General features: G+C 38.8%; 4 protein-coding genes across 5 annotated transcripts; 2 read left to right on the forward strand and 2 right to left on the reverse strand.

Moving 5' to 3' along the window:
- Window positions 1-529: 529 nt before the first annotated feature.
- On the reverse strand, window positions 530-2,676 carry zgc:110699 (uncharacterized protein LOC325371 homolog). Its single transcript, XM_056756249.1, is given in 7 exon segments — window positions 530-850; window positions 853-906; window positions 1,323-1,491; window positions 1,758-1,807; window positions 1,810-1,830; window positions 2,457-2,511; window positions 2,593-2,676. Coding segments are annotated over 7 exon segments (486 nt in total). The 3' UTR covers window positions 530-797.
- A 721-nt stretch (window positions 2,677-3,397) lies between these two features.
- Window positions 3,398-5,171, reverse strand: harbi1 (harbinger transposase derived 1). The gene is made up of 3 exons (XM_056749949.1): window positions 4,994-5,171; window positions 4,030-4,721; window positions 3,398-3,941 (listed from the first exon to the last, which is right to left on the reverse strand). Exons 2-3 carry the CDS (start codon window positions 4,697-4,699, stop codon window positions 3,565-3,567), a joined length of 1,047 nt encoding a protein of 348 aa, XP_056605927.1. The 5' UTR covers window positions 4,700-4,721; window positions 4,994-5,171; the 3' UTR covers window positions 3,398-3,564.
- Window positions 5,172-5,349: 178 nt separating this feature from the next.
- atg13 (ATG13 autophagy related 13 homolog (S. cerevisiae)) lies at window positions 5,350-13,644 on the forward strand. 2 transcript variants are annotated; one of them, XM_056749929.1, is made up of 18 exons: window positions 5,350-5,541; window positions 5,911-5,991; window positions 6,112-6,192; window positions 6,290-6,409; window positions 6,541-6,587; window positions 6,701-6,841; window positions 6,996-7,036; window positions 7,131-7,227; window positions 7,337-7,435; window positions 9,193-9,286; window positions 9,797-9,895; window positions 10,274-10,369; window positions 10,503-10,642; window positions 10,731-10,818; window positions 11,065-11,142; window positions 11,362-11,475; window positions 12,335-12,463; window positions 12,848-13,644. In XM_056749929.1, exons 2-18 carry the CDS (start codon window positions 5,923-5,925, stop codon window positions 12,923-12,925), a joined length of 1,611 nt encoding a protein of 536 aa, XP_056605907.1. In that variant the 5' UTR covers window positions 5,350-5,541; window positions 5,911-5,922; the 3' UTR covers window positions 12,926-13,644. The 2 variants fall into 2 exon arrangements, with proteins under 2 accessions (XP_056605907.1, XP_056605914.1); XM_056749936.1 differs by lacking the exon at window positions 9,797-9,895 and having other exon boundaries at window positions 5,353-5,541.
- Window positions 13,645-14,175: 531 nt separating this feature from the next.
- On the forward strand, window positions 14,176-16,585 carry si:dkey-23n7.10 (SPRY domain-containing SOCS box protein 3). Its single transcript, XM_056753895.1, has 5 exons — window positions 14,176-14,413; window positions 14,788-14,954; window positions 15,155-15,286; window positions 15,581-15,771; window positions 15,903-16,585. Exons 2-5 carry the CDS (start codon window positions 14,795-14,797, stop codon window positions 16,104-16,106), a joined length of 687 nt encoding a protein of 228 aa, XP_056609873.1. The 5' UTR covers window positions 14,176-14,413; window positions 14,788-14,794; the 3' UTR covers window positions 16,107-16,585.
- The last annotated feature ends 65 nt before the right edge of the window (window positions 16,586-16,650 follow it).

Consider the following 16,650-nt stretch of genomic DNA (forward strand, 5'->3'; position numbering starts at 1 on the left):
CCTATAATGATAACCGATAATTCTTTAACATTGGAAGCTGATAACCGTTAAATTAGCCGATATACAGCATCTTAATATTTATATTACATTTTCTAAGACTGAAACAAAAGGCAAAAAGTGGACAACTGCTTTCATTTGAAAACATTCACTGCAGAAAACAAGGTAACCATTAGCTATTTTTCCCCTGAAAATCACGTACCAAGCCTGCTTAACTCTAGTAAACAAATCTTTAACCATCAAACTTTTTTGGTATATTTTTTATTTCACAAAGTGTGCAGCTGAAGAAGTTTATCAAATCCATTTTGTTGTTCTTGTATGAAAGGATAGTCTTGTCAAATTTGAGAGGAATTCAAACATTTTGGGCTTAAAACAAATTGGTAAATTGGCACATATTTATGTTGCAATATCAAAACGCCATGTTAAACATCTGAAACAATCCCATGGAACACTTCTACACTGCCAGTACAAAAAAAGTCACCACCTAGGAAGTGCTATGATCTGGGGTTGCTGCAGTTGGTCAGGTCTAGGTTCAGCAACGTTATGTGCCCAAGAATGAGGTCACCTGAATATATTGAATGACAAGGTTATTCCATCAACGGATATTTTCTTCCCTGATGGAACGAGAATAAATGTTGTGACAATTCAGAAGCTTATTGAAACGGTGCCACGACACATTGTGTCCTAATCAAAGCTAAAGGCGGTCAAACGAAATAATAGACTATGACTTTTTTTGGACGGGCATTGTAGGGTGACTATAAATTATGTTTATTCTACTTTTACAAATACGTTATATTACACTAACAGTATACAGCCCTCCGCTCTGAGGCCAAAGCTTGTCCAACATCTGTCCCACCACTCGTCCATTCTCCATGTCGCATTTATAAGAAACAATGACTTTAGGAATGCCTGAAAAACATACAAACACAGAGCGGTTTAATAAAAGAAGCGTAGCTCTGACAAAGAACAGACTTCCATTAAAATGACAGGAGCAGGAGATGAATAGTATCATTAAAGAGAGCAGCGTGGAGATGGAATCGTTATCCTCCTCTTATAGAAAGCAGTGCACTATATTAAGAGTCAAACGGTTTGTGCCTGAGGTGAAACCTCTGATACCTATTAAGACGGAGTGAGTCACACTGATGAATAACAGTGGAGGGTCCATAGACATCAACATGACTTATGCAAAACTAGAACAACATGGCTAACGAATGTAGCCGGCGAGCTGACACCTCCTCCTTGAGGGTGTTGCCAGGTACACATAGCACTAATTCCAGAACAGAATTATTAATTTGTCACAGCCACAGATTAGTGATCAGTATGACCAAGTGTCTGTTTAATGTGATCAATCAGTCTCTTCAGGCGTGACACAGCCTCAAAACTGTTGCGATCTGTCACGGAGTACATTATCAGAAACCTATATCCCCATTTAATGGAACTTTCCAGAGAGGATGCGGTAGGTCCTACACACCCTGTGAATTAACACATGTCACTCTGTGTAAAATGATCAATGGCAGGCGGCCTGTTAAAGCCCCTCAGGCAGCCTGAGATTCAGTACAAGATACATGAGAGGAATGGAACGGTTTAGAGAGTGATGTGTCTCATCAGCCGTTTGAAAGACCATCCCGTTGTCTTTCTTTGTAATGGTGGATAAACGTACCTGTAGAACAGCAGCAGATGCATAGCTACAAGGAGACGGCCCCTTAATAGGTAAGAAAAAGAACTACATCCTGTCAGATCTAATCTCGGACATGCTGTACCTTATAAACAGTGTCTAAAATCTCCAGCTCAATCGGCTCTTTATCCACCATTTCTGACACCTGTAGGTGACCTCTAAGACACAAAATATATGACATATTAAACTGAAATTCAAGCAGTAGACTCGTGGCATCAAAACACATTATGCATTTTATTGTTTGCTTTACTATTAAAGAGGAACGTTAAATGGATATTCCACCCAAAAATGAGTAATATCATCATAATCAATAATCATAATTTACTCTCCCATTTGTCATTTTAAACCCGTATGAAGAATCTTTAAAGGAATGTTGATAACCCAAAACCAAAACCAGTCAATGGGTACCAGCAGTGTTCCATTACCAACATTCTTCAAAATATTTTCTTTTTTTAAGTCATAAAGGTTTGAAATGACAAAAGAGTAAGCAAATGATGACAGAATTGTCATTTTTGGCTTAACTATCTGTTAAAAGGAGGCGTAACTGATTTCCACACTACGTTTTAGACAACTGAATCGGGCAGAGTACCAAAAACAACCTTGTAGACAATCAGCAGTAAGGTACACAGTGCTCAGGACAGACAATAGCCGAGCCGAGCGCTGACAAAGCGAAAGATGGTTTTAGGGGTGTGTTTGTTTTGGTGATTTGAACGTCAACAACGGCTATGAGAAATCGGACACCCTGCCTTTAATGCAATAGAGGATCAATGTGTAATTGTGTTACCTCTCTTATGTTCATGCTCTCCACTGAAACGCTTGGTGATGAATCTGACACAGAGCTAAAGTTCAAAACATTTCAGTTTTATCAACCTATAGTCATTAAAGTCTAATAATGTAAAATAATGTCTAATAAGCCTAGCTGCAGTTTTACCAGTCTTTCCACAGTTATCTCTTCCTAGGATCACCAGCTTCGCTCTCATCATCGCTCGTACCCATTCTGCCATTCTGGCATGATCACTGCAAATAAAGTGGAAGACATCTGGATATAAAGTACATATAAAGTAATAATACTAATTATAAACTTTTGACAGATAAATTTGGTTAAATTAAGGGAGCTTATGGAAAACGTGTGTAGGTGTGTCTCCCTGCAAACATGTATAAATGCGGCAAAGGCAATTCTAAGCTTAGAATATGATCAAAGAAATCCAAATTAATTAAGAAATCAAATGAATACTTAGTTTGTTCTGGAGAATTGTTACACAACGTAAGCATAAGTGCGTAGCGGACTAGACTATACCACAGTGTTCAGGTGGAGACTGAAGATATGTAGTAAAACATACTCGGGGTTTATGCTCTCCGTCTCTCTGCCTTTAGTAATGACATTAGAAAATGAGCACACACAGTGTGGACAGGACTTCATTATTCACAGCGATTGGTCTCTCTTCTTTTTGCTCACATTCATCACAAGCCGAGACTGGGAGTCTCATCAAACAACATCTGATTTATCACCTTTGCCAAGCCTCCTTAGCAGCTCTTACCGCCAACAATAGTGTTCATTAACCTGAGCTAAATTTAAAAGCTTTTTGTTTTTGGAGCGATATATCTTTATATTACATCATACACTTTTAACTTTAAGAGGTTTGCCTTGCATGCAGAGTAAACTATGTGAAGCAGATTTTGGGAAGAAAGCACCACTGCAAGACAATAATCCACACACTGTTGTTGTCGTGTTTTTTATTATTTCCTTCATTTTACAGCTCTAGAATTTTGAACTAAAAATATCCAACAGAAGGAAATGAAACAACAATCAAACTACAATTTTTATGGTTATCTATTATGGTCACAATTCAATTTGTTCCTTAATGTATAAAAAGTGAATCCTACTTTCCATCCTAGCTAAAATGCTCCTGGATGAGTTTCTGTCTAACTATCAGAGCGTCTGGGTCAACAGTATCAGTAGGGTCGATATCCTCCTCGGATTGGTCTGTGGCCTCAGTCCTTTCAAAAGTCCAGGCATCAAGGCCAGACTGCAAGGAAATGTTATGCAGCACACAACATGCCTGAATGATATGTGAGCATTTCTCAGGGGAATACTGCAGGTAACCTTTTGCCCCATCCAGACACCGGAAACGTGTCTGAATGGCTCTGAATGTGCGGTCCACAATCTCATGCGTTGCTGAGTGGGCCAGATTAAAGCGGTAGTCAGCGGGAGACTCTGGGCTCTGCACTGGAGTCATCAGCCACTTCTTTAAAGGATAGCGGTTATCACCTACAGGAGATACAGGAATTTTTTTCACACATTTACAAAAAAGTATTTCTTTGGCAATGTATAGAAAAATACAAACAATGGGTCTCACCCAAAAGCCAGCCATCGACATTATCCTTCTCTTCAAACAACTTTGACAAACAGGACTGCTTAAATACAGCTCTGTCTGTCAGACTACCAGGCCAATGTGTCTCTGCACTAAGCAACAAGCCTCTGGCATCACATACTAATTGGCAGTTGATAGAGTGAAATCCTTTTTTATTTACATAGGAAGGGTCATCTGAATTTGGTGCTTTAATGGCAATATGTGCACAATCCACTACTCCCATTACATTAGGAATTCCTGCTGTCCTGAAAAACTCCTCTTTGGACTGCTGGCTGGTTGCCTCATCCCTCGTGAAGCCGATAAACTCCGGTGCTTTTTCAATCAAAGCTTTAGTGACATTGGAAACACAGCGACTCATGGAGGCCTGGCTGATGCCAATCGCATCTCCCATCTTGCTCTGGAAGGATCCTGTTGTGTAGAATCCCAGGGCTGCCAGTACCTGAACATCTGGACTGATGGCTCTTGACCTCTGTGTGCGTCTCAACAAATCGTCCTTTAACAGTTCCACCAGGTAATAAATGAACTCACGTGGAAAACCAAATGTTGTCAGCAGAAATTCATCTGACACCGTTTCGATATCGAATCGATCAAGTGTTTTGTGCCCCCGACCATGCAGCACTAGGTCACAGTCTAGGATTGCTATAGAGATTGCCATTCTTCACATCATTCAGGAGAAACTGTGGGCAAATGGCAACCGTGTATGTCAATAAGTGAAATAAAATGTCATGTCAATATAACTGAATCACAGAACAAACATCATGCTAGTTTTCAATGTTTCATGATTTCAGCTTATCATATGAATTAATGTCATAAGCATTGAATTTCAAGATAAAAGCATATCAAATCGCTAGCCAGACTGATAACATCTTGTTCAGTAACATATAACGTTAGCTGTGATTAGCATACTGCGTTTAACAAAGCTTATAACATGATTCAGATTTTAGCCTACCTGTAATAATTAACAGATCCATCAACTAGTTCGCGACATAGACTCGTTCACATAGGCCAACTAATTTATTTACAAGAGATGCACAAAGTTATTAGAAACCGTCTTAAATTCGTAATTCATTACGAGCGCTATTGATTGTGTACGCCGCAGAGCCGTTGGCTGGCACAGACGTGACGTGACGTCATTAAACCATTTTGTTTTTCATGGACCGCACTTTCGTTATTACAGTTAGCATTTTTGTCAATAAATGAATAGCGAAAGCAAAGCATATTGAAACGTGTACATGTTAACCTGATCCGTTCAAGTTTCATACATATTTAACCAAATTTCACCATATAACGAAAGTGGTGTTGTTGAATCGGTCGAGTGAACACGTCATCCTGACCTAGCAAAGAAACAAAATAAACAAAAATGGGGCGACTGACAGTATGTGGGGTGATTGTTTAAAGGATCCTTTGGGTGTATTTTACAGAATCATTCACGGCGTATTGCACCGTTAACATCATATTTCAAGTGTTAACAGTTAAATCTCAACTCTGTGATGAACTGTAAGTACGTTACGTGCGTGTGGTTTGCTAAAGCGCTAGCATTGATGTTTATTTAATGACTGGCAAAAAGAAATGACATGTCTGCTATTTTAAAATCTGTCGAGGCTTCTTGCAGCTGGCGATTGTTAGATGACAATCATTGTAATAAATGTGTTTTTAACATACGAATGCTTTGTTGTTGTTGTGTTTACGTTACACTGAGGACATGTTCAAATGCTTGAGCTGTCATAGAGATGCGATAGAATGACTCTAAAAATACATCAACCTTTGTGCTGCGTTTATTGTTGATCATGGAATATGTTTACACTTATTTGCGTTTGAGTACATCAGATTTTATGATGAGAGCGTTTTTCCTTTTCTATATTTCAGGCTCGTGTGACAATGGATAGTGATCTGAGCTCACAAGACAAGAAAGACTTGGATAAATTCATCAAATTTTTCGCCTTGAAGGTATCTGCATTAATCACATGCATAACAACAATACTAAGGTTTTGTGCTGTGTCTATGTACACTAGGATCACAGTGAACATGGTGGTGAATGGTGTCTTGGTTTATTTGTGCATCTTTCAGACAGTGCAAGTCATAGTTCAGGCACGACTTGGGGAAAAGATCAGCACTTGCTCATCTTCATCACCCACAGGTTCAGACTGGGTAAGATATGCTGAGGATTCTCTTCTGAAAAGCATCCAGTTTTCTATGTCATAACTAAGATGATATCTATGATTGCCTGTGTATTGTTCTTTCTCAGTTTAATGTGGCAATAAAGGACATCCCAGAGGTGACTCATGAAGCAAAAAAAGCTCTTTCTGGACAACTGCCTGGCATTGGCCGGTCCATGTGTGTGGAGATCTCCCTTAAAACCTCTGAGGTCCTGGCTTTTTTTAATTCGCTGTCAATAATATATTAGAATTATGATACAGAAAATAAAACAGCTTTGAATGCTTCACATGGTAAAGATGTGTGTACCTGGATGTTAATGGATTATGTTTACTTCTGCAGGGGGACTCCATGGAGCTGGAGACATGGTGTTTGGAAATGAATGAAAAGTAAGCACACACACTCAGCTGTCAACTATGTACAGATGGACACATTATCAACAAGTCAGGTCTTACTATACCAAAACTTAAGTAGTGTCTGGATTAAATAATCTTTTTCCCAGGTGTGATAAGGACATTAAGGTGTCGTATACAGTTTATAATCGACTGTCTCTGCTGCTCAAATCTTTACTGGCCATCTCCAGAGTGACACCTTCTTACAAGCTTTCACGTAAACAAGGCCATGATTACGTCATACTTTACAGGTATATCATGCATTTGCTGTCCCCCTTAACACTCTCATTACATATTTACTGCCCACATTCTTCTTCACTCATCTAAATACTTAATACAATGTGTCATGTAGGGAACGCAAGGTGTCATAAGTATAATAAGTAATTATTAACATTTCTTTGATAGGATTTATTTTGGAGATGTGCAGCTGACAGGTCTCGGGGAAGGTAATACAAGAAGGGACCAGATTAGGAAGAAAAAAATAAATATGTGTTATGTTCTATGCACAACATTGTTTATATTCTCTCTCTCTCCTTGCAGGGTTCCAGACAGTGCGAGTGGGTATTGTAGGCACTCCCATAGGAACCATCACTTTGTCCTGCGCGTACCGCACAAACCTGGCCTTAATGTCTTCAAGGTATAGATTGCAGCTTCCTGAAAGACTCATTTAATATATTTATAACATTTAATAATAAGGACCTTTGTGATAGTATGATATGTACGATGTTTTTTTATTGATTTTACAGGCAGTATGAGAGAACAGGCCCCATTATGGGCATCATCATTGATCATTTTGTGGAGCGTCCCTTCACTAACATGGCACACATGCATCCCTGCAGCTACAGGTGCATAATCAATCAGAGTTACTGTATGGATATATCATAAGATTGTTTGAAAACGCAATTTTAAAGTCCTGTTCGTTTAGGTTTTAATACAAGCAGTCCACTGATAACTGGTATGTTACATACAGATGTGCTCAAATTTGTTGGTACCCCGCCACATAAAACACAGAATGCACAATTTGCTCTGAAATAAAGGAAACCGACAAAAGTAATTGGTATCCACCATTGTTTATTCCATATTTAATAGAAATCAGACTTTGCTTTGGATTTTTTTATTCATTATATGATGTCAAAAATGATGGGACCCCTAACCTAATATTTTGTTTCACAACCTTTAGATGCAATCACTGCAACCAAACGTTTTCTGTAGCTCTCAATGAGACTTCTGGAACTATTAACAGGTAGTTTGGCCCACTCTTCCCGTGCAAACTGCTCCAGCTGTCACAGGTTTGATGGGTGCCTTCTCTAGACTGCAAGTTTCAGCTCTTTCCATAGATGTTTGATAGGATTCAGATCAGGACTCATAGAAGGCCACTTCTGAATAGTCCAATGTTTTGTTCTTATCCGTTCTTGGTTAATTTTAGCAGTTTTTTTTTCGGTCATTATCATGTTGGAGGACCCATGACCTGCGACTGCGACAGAACTTTCTGACACTGGGCAGTATGTTTTGCTCCAGAATTACTTGATAGTCTTGAGATTTCAATGTTCCCTGCACAGATTTAAGGTACCCTGTGCCAGATGCAGCAAAACAGCTCCAAAACCTTACCGAGCCTCCTCCATGTTTCACTTTAGGTATGGTGTTCACTTCTTTGAAAGCTTGATTTTTTTCGTCTGTCAACATAGAGCTGATGTGACTTGCCAAAAAGATCCAGTTTTGACTCATCTGTCCAAACGACATTCTCGCAGAAGGATTGTGGCTTGTCAATATAAATTTGAGCAAATTCCAGTCTCGTTTTTTTATGTTTTTCTTTCAAAAGTGGAGTCCTACTGGGTCTTCTTCCATGGAGCCCACTTTTGCTCAGAAAACGACTGATGGTGAGATCAGAAACTGACATGCCTTCACCTTGAAGTTCAGCTTGTATCTCTTTGGCAGTTATTCTTGGTTCTTTTTCTACCAATCGAACTGTTCAATTGCTACAATTTCATGGACCTTAAACTTCTTAATTATATTTGCAACTGTTGTCACAGGAACATCAGGAACACATGGCCTTTGTTGCCTTTAGCTTTAACATGCATGTTTATTTTGTTCTTTCTGAGCCCCTCAGACAACACTATCCTTTGCTTTCTCTGGTCCATGTTCACTGTGGTGCAAACAATGATACAAAACAGAACAGTGACTACATTTCTCCGTTTAAATAGGCTGAATGACTGATTACAAGATTGGATACATGTGTGATACTAATTAAAGAAAATAATTAGTTTGAAATATCACTATAATCCAATTATGTATTATCATTTCTAAGGGGTACCAACAAATGTGTCCAGGCCATTTTAGAATATCTTTGTAGAATAAGCAATAATTCATCTCTTTCCACAGCTTCTTTGCTATATTCTATGACAAACCAAAGGCATGCAAGTATACATGATACAATAACGTTTAATTTCATCACTCTTCTGGAGGAAAGAACCATTGTTTCATTGAGCTGTAAGGGTACCAACATATTTGAGCACGTCTGTATATCTAGTGTAGTGATTCGAACTGACAAATGACCTAATTTACATCTCATTCCATCTCTTTTCACATTTTCTCTCTCTTAAAGGGCACCTGGTGAGGACGACAGAGGGCCCTATGCAGGAATAGAAGATTCACAGGAGGTGTGCACTACGTCCTTTTCCACCTCCCCACCATCACAGGTGATACTTCTTGCCATCACCTGCCCCTCTGACCTATCATCAGAAACCTTCCTTTGGTTTATTTGCACAAGTGATGCCTCAGCAGATGTGCGGTTCAACCTGTCAGTTAGCAATCAAATGTATCCTCTCTTAATCAGGTGTTTTCTCTTCAATGTCCTTCAGCAGTTGTCATTACATGTGATTCTATCCCTCCAGTCAAGAATAACACCATTCCTTCCCACATTGTTAAAACGTAGTTCTTTCTGTGTGTTTGGTGTCTTGGTGCTACTTGTTTCTACCGTATATCTGTTCCCACATGATGCTTTTGTCAAAATATTGAAGGGTTCAGACCCCCACATTTAGGATTACAAGTAAATAAAGTCATAAATGCCCATTTATGTTACCATGCCACCAGATTCTCTCTGCATCCTCATTATCTCTTGTGTTATTGCTATCATTTCTTTTGTCCTTGTTTTTCTTCCTTTCTCTTCTTTCTCTTTCTTTCTTTCTGTCTGTGTGTACGGTATGTAGTGTTTGTGCAATGTAAGTCAGGCACATTTTAAGACACCTAAGCCAGCTCTGATGGCCACGCTGAGGGTTCCCCTCATGGGGCTTGGCATCTCACAACAAGTGAGTCCAGTGTGTGTGTATGCGCATGCAGACTAATTCCTGAGAGTGTGTGGCCTTCCCCAGTAACCCCTAGTCTGCTGCTTATCCTCCATAACCTCTTAAAACCTTTTGTGAAGAGGGTTATACAGTATCATTAAGGCTGTAAGAGATTATCTAAGCACCACTTTGGATACAGTCACTGGTGTCTTCTCCTTGAACTCACCTGCCTGCAATTTCGTTTCACGGATTTGTGTTTACTTGGACACACCTTTATTGTTTCTTCTCACTCGCTGTTCTGCAGTGAGGTTTATAAAGAACCGGGCTTGAAACGTTAATCTGAAATCTAATGCCTATGTGACATCCATAAATCATGAGTCTCTCTCTTTCTGTGTCTCTCAGCTGTACAGCTCTCGTATGTCATATCAGACACCCCCTTTGGGCACTGTGGATTTGTGCCACCCTACAGCTTGTACTGCTGCTGCACATCCACACCAGGTACTGCAGACACTGTCCTGCCCACTGCACCACCACTAACATAACTCAGGCTATGGCACTCATTCCCGCCGATTTTTGTGTGAAGTCATGCCCTGGCTGAGGTGACCGTGTGTGTGTCTGTTTTACTCAACAGATGGTTGTGCCCGGTAAAGAGGGTGGTGTTCCACAGGTACCGCAACAGCCTAATCATGGCACTGCAGCTGAGCATGGTCGTATCCCATCATGCCCTTCTGGACAGTCTCCACAACCGATCCCACCCACATCCTGTAGCAAGTGAGAGAGGCTATACAAGATGTTAAGTATTGCTCAAAATGTATTGTCATATCAAGAATGATTCCATGTGTTTGTTTGTCTGTGATAGTGAGGTGAAGAGTGTGTCCCCCTCCGATGTTCCAGAAACAACTTTCACCAGGAAAGTTGGAGCTTTTGTCAACAAAACCACCACTCAGGTGAGAACTCACTCATAGATATGTGGGTTATACTTTATTACATCGATAATTTACATTCAGATAGTTAGACAATATTTTTTATAATTCTTGTGATTTCTGTAGTGTATGTTTCTTGAATATTTTTAGGAAATGCAATGTTTATATACATATTTTTTTTAATAAACACACCCTTACGGAAAGTCTTTTTTACATTCTCATAAAGGTAAAGTGGAATGCTGAAAGGTTGTGTTTGTGTGTGTGTATCAGGTGACAACAACTGGTTTGGATCTCCCTTTTGCTGCATTTGCTCCAAGAGCATATGACCTGGAGGAGAACGACCCAATGGTATTACAACCAAAAACCTTATATTCCAGATCAAGCAAACTAACTTACTACAATGAAAATGCACTCTGTTATGCGAGTGGGTAACTTGGTGAAAATGTTGCTATACAATTAAAACCAGGTGCCGAGATTGAGGGAAGAGTGCGGAGTTGAAAGCCTTGTATGCACTTAATGCTTTAATTCGCAAAGCCTGTTTCTCACAGTGTTTATCTCTTTCTGCAGGTGCACCCTCCTCCATCTCCAGCCCCTTCATCGCCTCTACAAGGCAGTCTGCACTCAAATAGCTCAAGCCACTGTGGAGGACAGCCACAAGATGACTTTGTCATGGTTGACTTTGTAAGTGGACCAAACATATAATGCAATCATGTTAAAGAAAATCTTAATTCTACTTATGATAATAACTGTATAGAGGGTATGGAAATGCCATCACTTTACCACGTGAACACCTCTTGAGCAAGCCCCCGCTGGTGGCAAAATACTCAGCAAAATGACTGCTTACAATATGAGAAAATGTAATTCCACGCAACATTTCAATGTCCAAGACCACCTGATTCCTTTAAGTCGTAGGGAAGTCCTAAGGATCACGTCGAGTCCAGCTGCTTGGTATTTCAGCAAATAATTTAGTGTTTTAGTCCCCGTTTCTTTGTTTCTCCTATTCTCCTCAGCCATTTTGCTGGGTGTTCTTTCTTCCAGGGGAGCATGTCCCAGGAAATTGACGTTAATGTATACCCTATTAGCAACTTAAGGAGCAGAATATCAGTAGAACATAGAGAGGGATCAGAATTATCAGACAGATGCCATTTTTATGTGATTGAGTCTACATAAGAGACAAAAAAATCTTTCATGCCTCTTAACAGGGCATCTAGTAATCCAGACAAGTTATTCATTAGATAAGAATCATTAGATAAGAGGGAGAAAGCTGTGTGTTTGATTTTTAGTTTATTTAATGCAGACTACTCATTTCATTTTATAAATAGATGATGTTAAGTAATTGAGTATTTCACACCCAGTCGAAGACCTTGGAGCTATTGAGTTGGAAGAGAGGTCCCAGCTTGATCGTGTCTTTTAAGTCTATTTCTAAAAGGATGTTAATTCCGATATGGGGATCTGAGCTGTAGTCTTGAGTTAAAAATCAATACAACTGCTACTGTAGAGAAGTTCATTGTGTTTAGTGTGATTTCTGTGTGCTATATAGAAACCAGCGTTCTCTAAGGATGACCTTTTGCCGATGGACCTGGGCACTTTTTATAGAGAGTTTCAAAATCCTCCTCAACTTGCGAGTCTGTCCATTGATGTCAGCGCTCAATCTATGGCAGAGGACTTGGTAAAAACACGCACATATTCTTCTCACAGCACATACTCAACATTTTTTCAATATATATATGGCAAAGGTTGACCTTTAAACGTCTCTAGAAAACATAACATGAGAATCATATAGTTGTAGAGCAACTTGGCTACCTTGGCTTCTTAAAGTAATGCATCATATTTAAATAGGTGTGGTTGCGAAATAAGACTTGTGTAGATAACATACTAAATTATTTCAAATATTTATGCTATGTGTATTTCTTGTCTAAAGAATCCATATATGGTGTGACTCATTTTTCATATGATGCAAAAACTTGCTGTATTATTGAGGATACTACATTTATAAAACAAATTCTTACCCCGATAATTTAATTTTGTGTTAACAGTATTTATATTTTTACAGGACTCTCTTCCAGAGAAACTGGCCATTTATGAGAAGAACATTGATGAGTTTGACGCGTTTGTGGACACCCTACAATAGATCAGATCAGAGATCGCATACTTCAGAACCCATTTTCTCTTCTTGTTTTTTCCGACAAAGCATCTTTCATTAGATGTCGTCTTTAACCATGTTTTATGTAATTTTACCTTGAGAAATAAAGAATTTGATCAGAATCATCTTGTGGAAAAAGTGAACAGATATCAGGAAAATCCATAGGATTGTGTTAAGAAACAGATTATAAACTCACAATTGTATTTATTAAGATGAGGGACAGTATCTTGTAAGTAAACCTCACTGTAATGAATGTATAAACCTGTACCAGCCTTCACTTTGGCGTCACAAAACACATCCGGTGTGCTGGCTAGTCACTGAAGCAGATTTCTGTCACTGTAGCACTGACACCACCTAAAGCCTCAGATTATATCCAGTTTGTAATAGGCTTTCATTTGAATGACACTATAGTGACATTGACAGCAGTGAGTTATGAGTCTGTGTCTGCTTTTTGTGAATGCCAAAAAGCATTTTACATTTTTATTCCTTGCTTAATAGAGGACAGTTCACGATCACTGCGTGTGAGGATATTAAAGGTCAAAGAGGCTTTCTGTGTTACTCTTTCTTTCATGATTCTATATTAAAAGCTTTATGTTGGCACGTCATTTAGGAGCTGGACCTTCTTTAACCGTTTAAGTGTTTTATCCCCCTCACTTTGTTAATATAGCATGTAAATGTTGTGTAATAAACTGATTTATTTCAAACAAGTATTGCCTTTCTTTTAGCAAAAGAACAAACTGTTTCTTGTGGGCGAGTTTACGAGTTGGTTCAAGAAACGGTTTACCCAAAAATTACAATTCTTATATCATTTACTCACCTTCGAGTTATTACAAACATCTATAGTCTAATTTAGGAGAACAAATTGTTCTGGGCACCTTTGACTGCCATTTATTTTGCCTACTATGGTAGTCAATGATGTCCAAGAAGTGAAAATTCCTAACAATCCTCCATCTTTTCTGTGTTCATAAGAATGAAGTAATTGATACAGGTATGAAATGACACGAGGGTGATTAAACGATGAAAGTATTTTCATTTTGGGATGAAATGTCACTTTTAAGTTTGTTTGCGCCACGTCCAATGTTGACGTTTCTAAGCAACCGTCCAATCACCGAGCTTGTTTAATATTCATAAGCCAAGCCCTCGCAACACGATTGGACGGTTGCTTAGAAACGTCAACATTAGCTGTTTTAATATGCACGTCATCCCCAGCCATAGTAGAGTTTGTGAAGTGGTAGTAATGCAATCATATACACCCACCCCCATATTAGGATAACTCCGGATTTAGGTGTTGTTTTGACAGCAGTTGAGCTATGATTTCAATAGTCTTACTGTGTGTCTACATGAAAACTCATATGTGTGCCTGGCTGAGCAGTATTTCCTGCTTACAAAAGCGACCCAAAGTGGGATTTTAAGAGCCTAGAGAAAGTTTTAGTAACTTTATTATTTAATTTAGTTGTCTTCGGATTACGTAACGCGGTAAGTGACGTATGTTTTCTTCAAAGCATAATGTTCGTGCAAACCCATCTGCAAATTGCGTTATGCATGATATATAACAGTCAGCATGAAACTTATTGTATTAATATCACATACGAATAGTAAAATGACGGCAAATGATTGTTGTTGTTGTTAATACTGTATTTGGTTATATGAGACCAGTCTTCTTTTTGATTTTGTTGCCCTTATGTTGTCCCAGTTGCTTCCATTGCTTACCCCGCCTGTAAGTCGCTTTGAATAAAGGCGTCTGCTAAATGACTAAATGTAAATGTAAATACCCGTGACAAAAAAGGGAAAAATTTTCTGTATAAGGGTCTTTTTTCTGTATAGTGATTGATTTCTATGTTTTTTTATAGAGAAAATATGCTGCGCTCTTTTAGGGATCACATATGGGAGAGTTGGGAGTGGGATTCACACAGTAAATCCCCTGATGCTCAGCTGTCAGCATGCCGACAGTCTGTTTATTTTCATGTCAGCCCTCTACTGGACAGTCAGGGCACTGCAGGGGTCAGAGGCACCAAAGGTGAGACTTGTGTGTAAATAGTCACGTAGTAGCTGTTTTGTCAGAAGGTTAACAGCGGACGTTCCTCAGAAGTAATAATAACACATACTACTGGTAATACTAAAAATGCTTTTATTTCACTCTAGTACAATATTGCACATTAGTTTTAAAGGATAAATGTTCATTAATTTCATTATCTTTCAACCAAATTGTTGTTTAAGGTTTTAGTCATGGTGAGCATTACTGGGAGATTGAGTTCCTTGAACCTCCATATGGATGCTCTGTAATGGTGGGGGTCGGTACCCAAAATGCACTGCTGCACACAGGGGACAAAAGATTTATTAACCTCATAGGTGAGTTCAGTGACGAGTAGAGATGGGTATCGTTAAGATTTTATGGATATCAATACTACTCTGGTCTATAATGGGATGCAAAAACACATGATGTGAAAAGATGTTAAACACTTTAAGTGTCTTTATTACAGCTTATGTCATTCCAGACCTGTATGGTTCTGCAGAGCACAAAATATTTTGTTAAGAACGTTGGTAACCAAACAATCAGTGTTGATTTTGGGTGAACTGTCCCGTTAATATTAATATGCAAATTGTTGTGTCAGATATAATGTAGACTTGTGTTTTTGTTGAAAGGCATAGACAGTGAGAGTTGGGGACTGTCATACAAGGGCTTTATCTGGCATAATGGAAGGAGTCGAAAATACACAGAACCGTTTTACGACAAAAATACAGTCATTGGGATTCTGTTGGACCTGAGTGCTGGAACACTGACGTTCTACCGAAATGGAGTTAACCTTGGGGTTGCCTTTACAGGCCTAAAGCAGGTAATAAAAATGCTGACAACAAGTGCACAAAGAATATGGAAATAATGGGTGTAGGCTGTTTGTTGTTTGTGAAACAGAAAGTAAGGGCTAAAACATGCTCAGTGCATTAAAAAAATGTGTTTTTCTTACAGATCAGCAAAGCTCTGTATCCTTTGGTGAGCTCCACCGCTCCTGAAACAGAGCTTCAGCTGGGTTTACGAACCCACAGAATGTCATCCCTACAAGAACAATGCATACACATCATCACACAGAGCCTTTCAAATTATACAAACGCACACAAATTACAGCTGCCAACATCCCTGCTGTGTCAAATTCTAACACATGCACATTCCTAAGTTATGATTTGTTTGTTGATCATTTACAACACAACATTCACAGTCACCGATAACTTTACAACAAACTCTTCAGGTTTTGTATGATGCTACAGTGGCAAGAATTGTGATGGATTCTCAATATAAAAAGCCTCCCTCAAAAACAGATTATATATTTGCCATAAAATGCTATGCACCAAAATTTTAAATTTTTTGTATTTTTATGTGTACAAGAACTGACTACATTACTTCATTCTTGACGTTAAGCGGGCATAGTTATTTGTATGGAATCATGTAGAGATTGTGAACAAATGAGTTTTACCAAATATGTGATTTTTGCTCATCTTGCCAGTTGCCTTTAGTATGCTCACTTACATTTTTTTTATATTTCTATGAGGCTGCTATGCTACAACTGCACATTGTGAAAATCGATATACTTTTCTGTATTTACAATCATTTTGATAGTATTCCTAGGTAAGTTATTATTGGGATCATTATGCACATAATGCCAAATAAATCTTTACTGAAATGTCTCTAAAAACTGTTGTTTATACTTGCTACTACCCTG

Source organism: Triplophysa dalaica, chromosome 1 (genome assembly GCF_015846415.1).
Source record: "Triplophysa dalaica isolate WHDGS20190420 chromosome 1, ASM1584641v1, whole genome shotgun sequence".
NCBI lineage: Eukaryota > Metazoa > Chordata > Actinopteri > Cypriniformes > Nemacheilidae > Triplophysa > Triplophysa dalaica.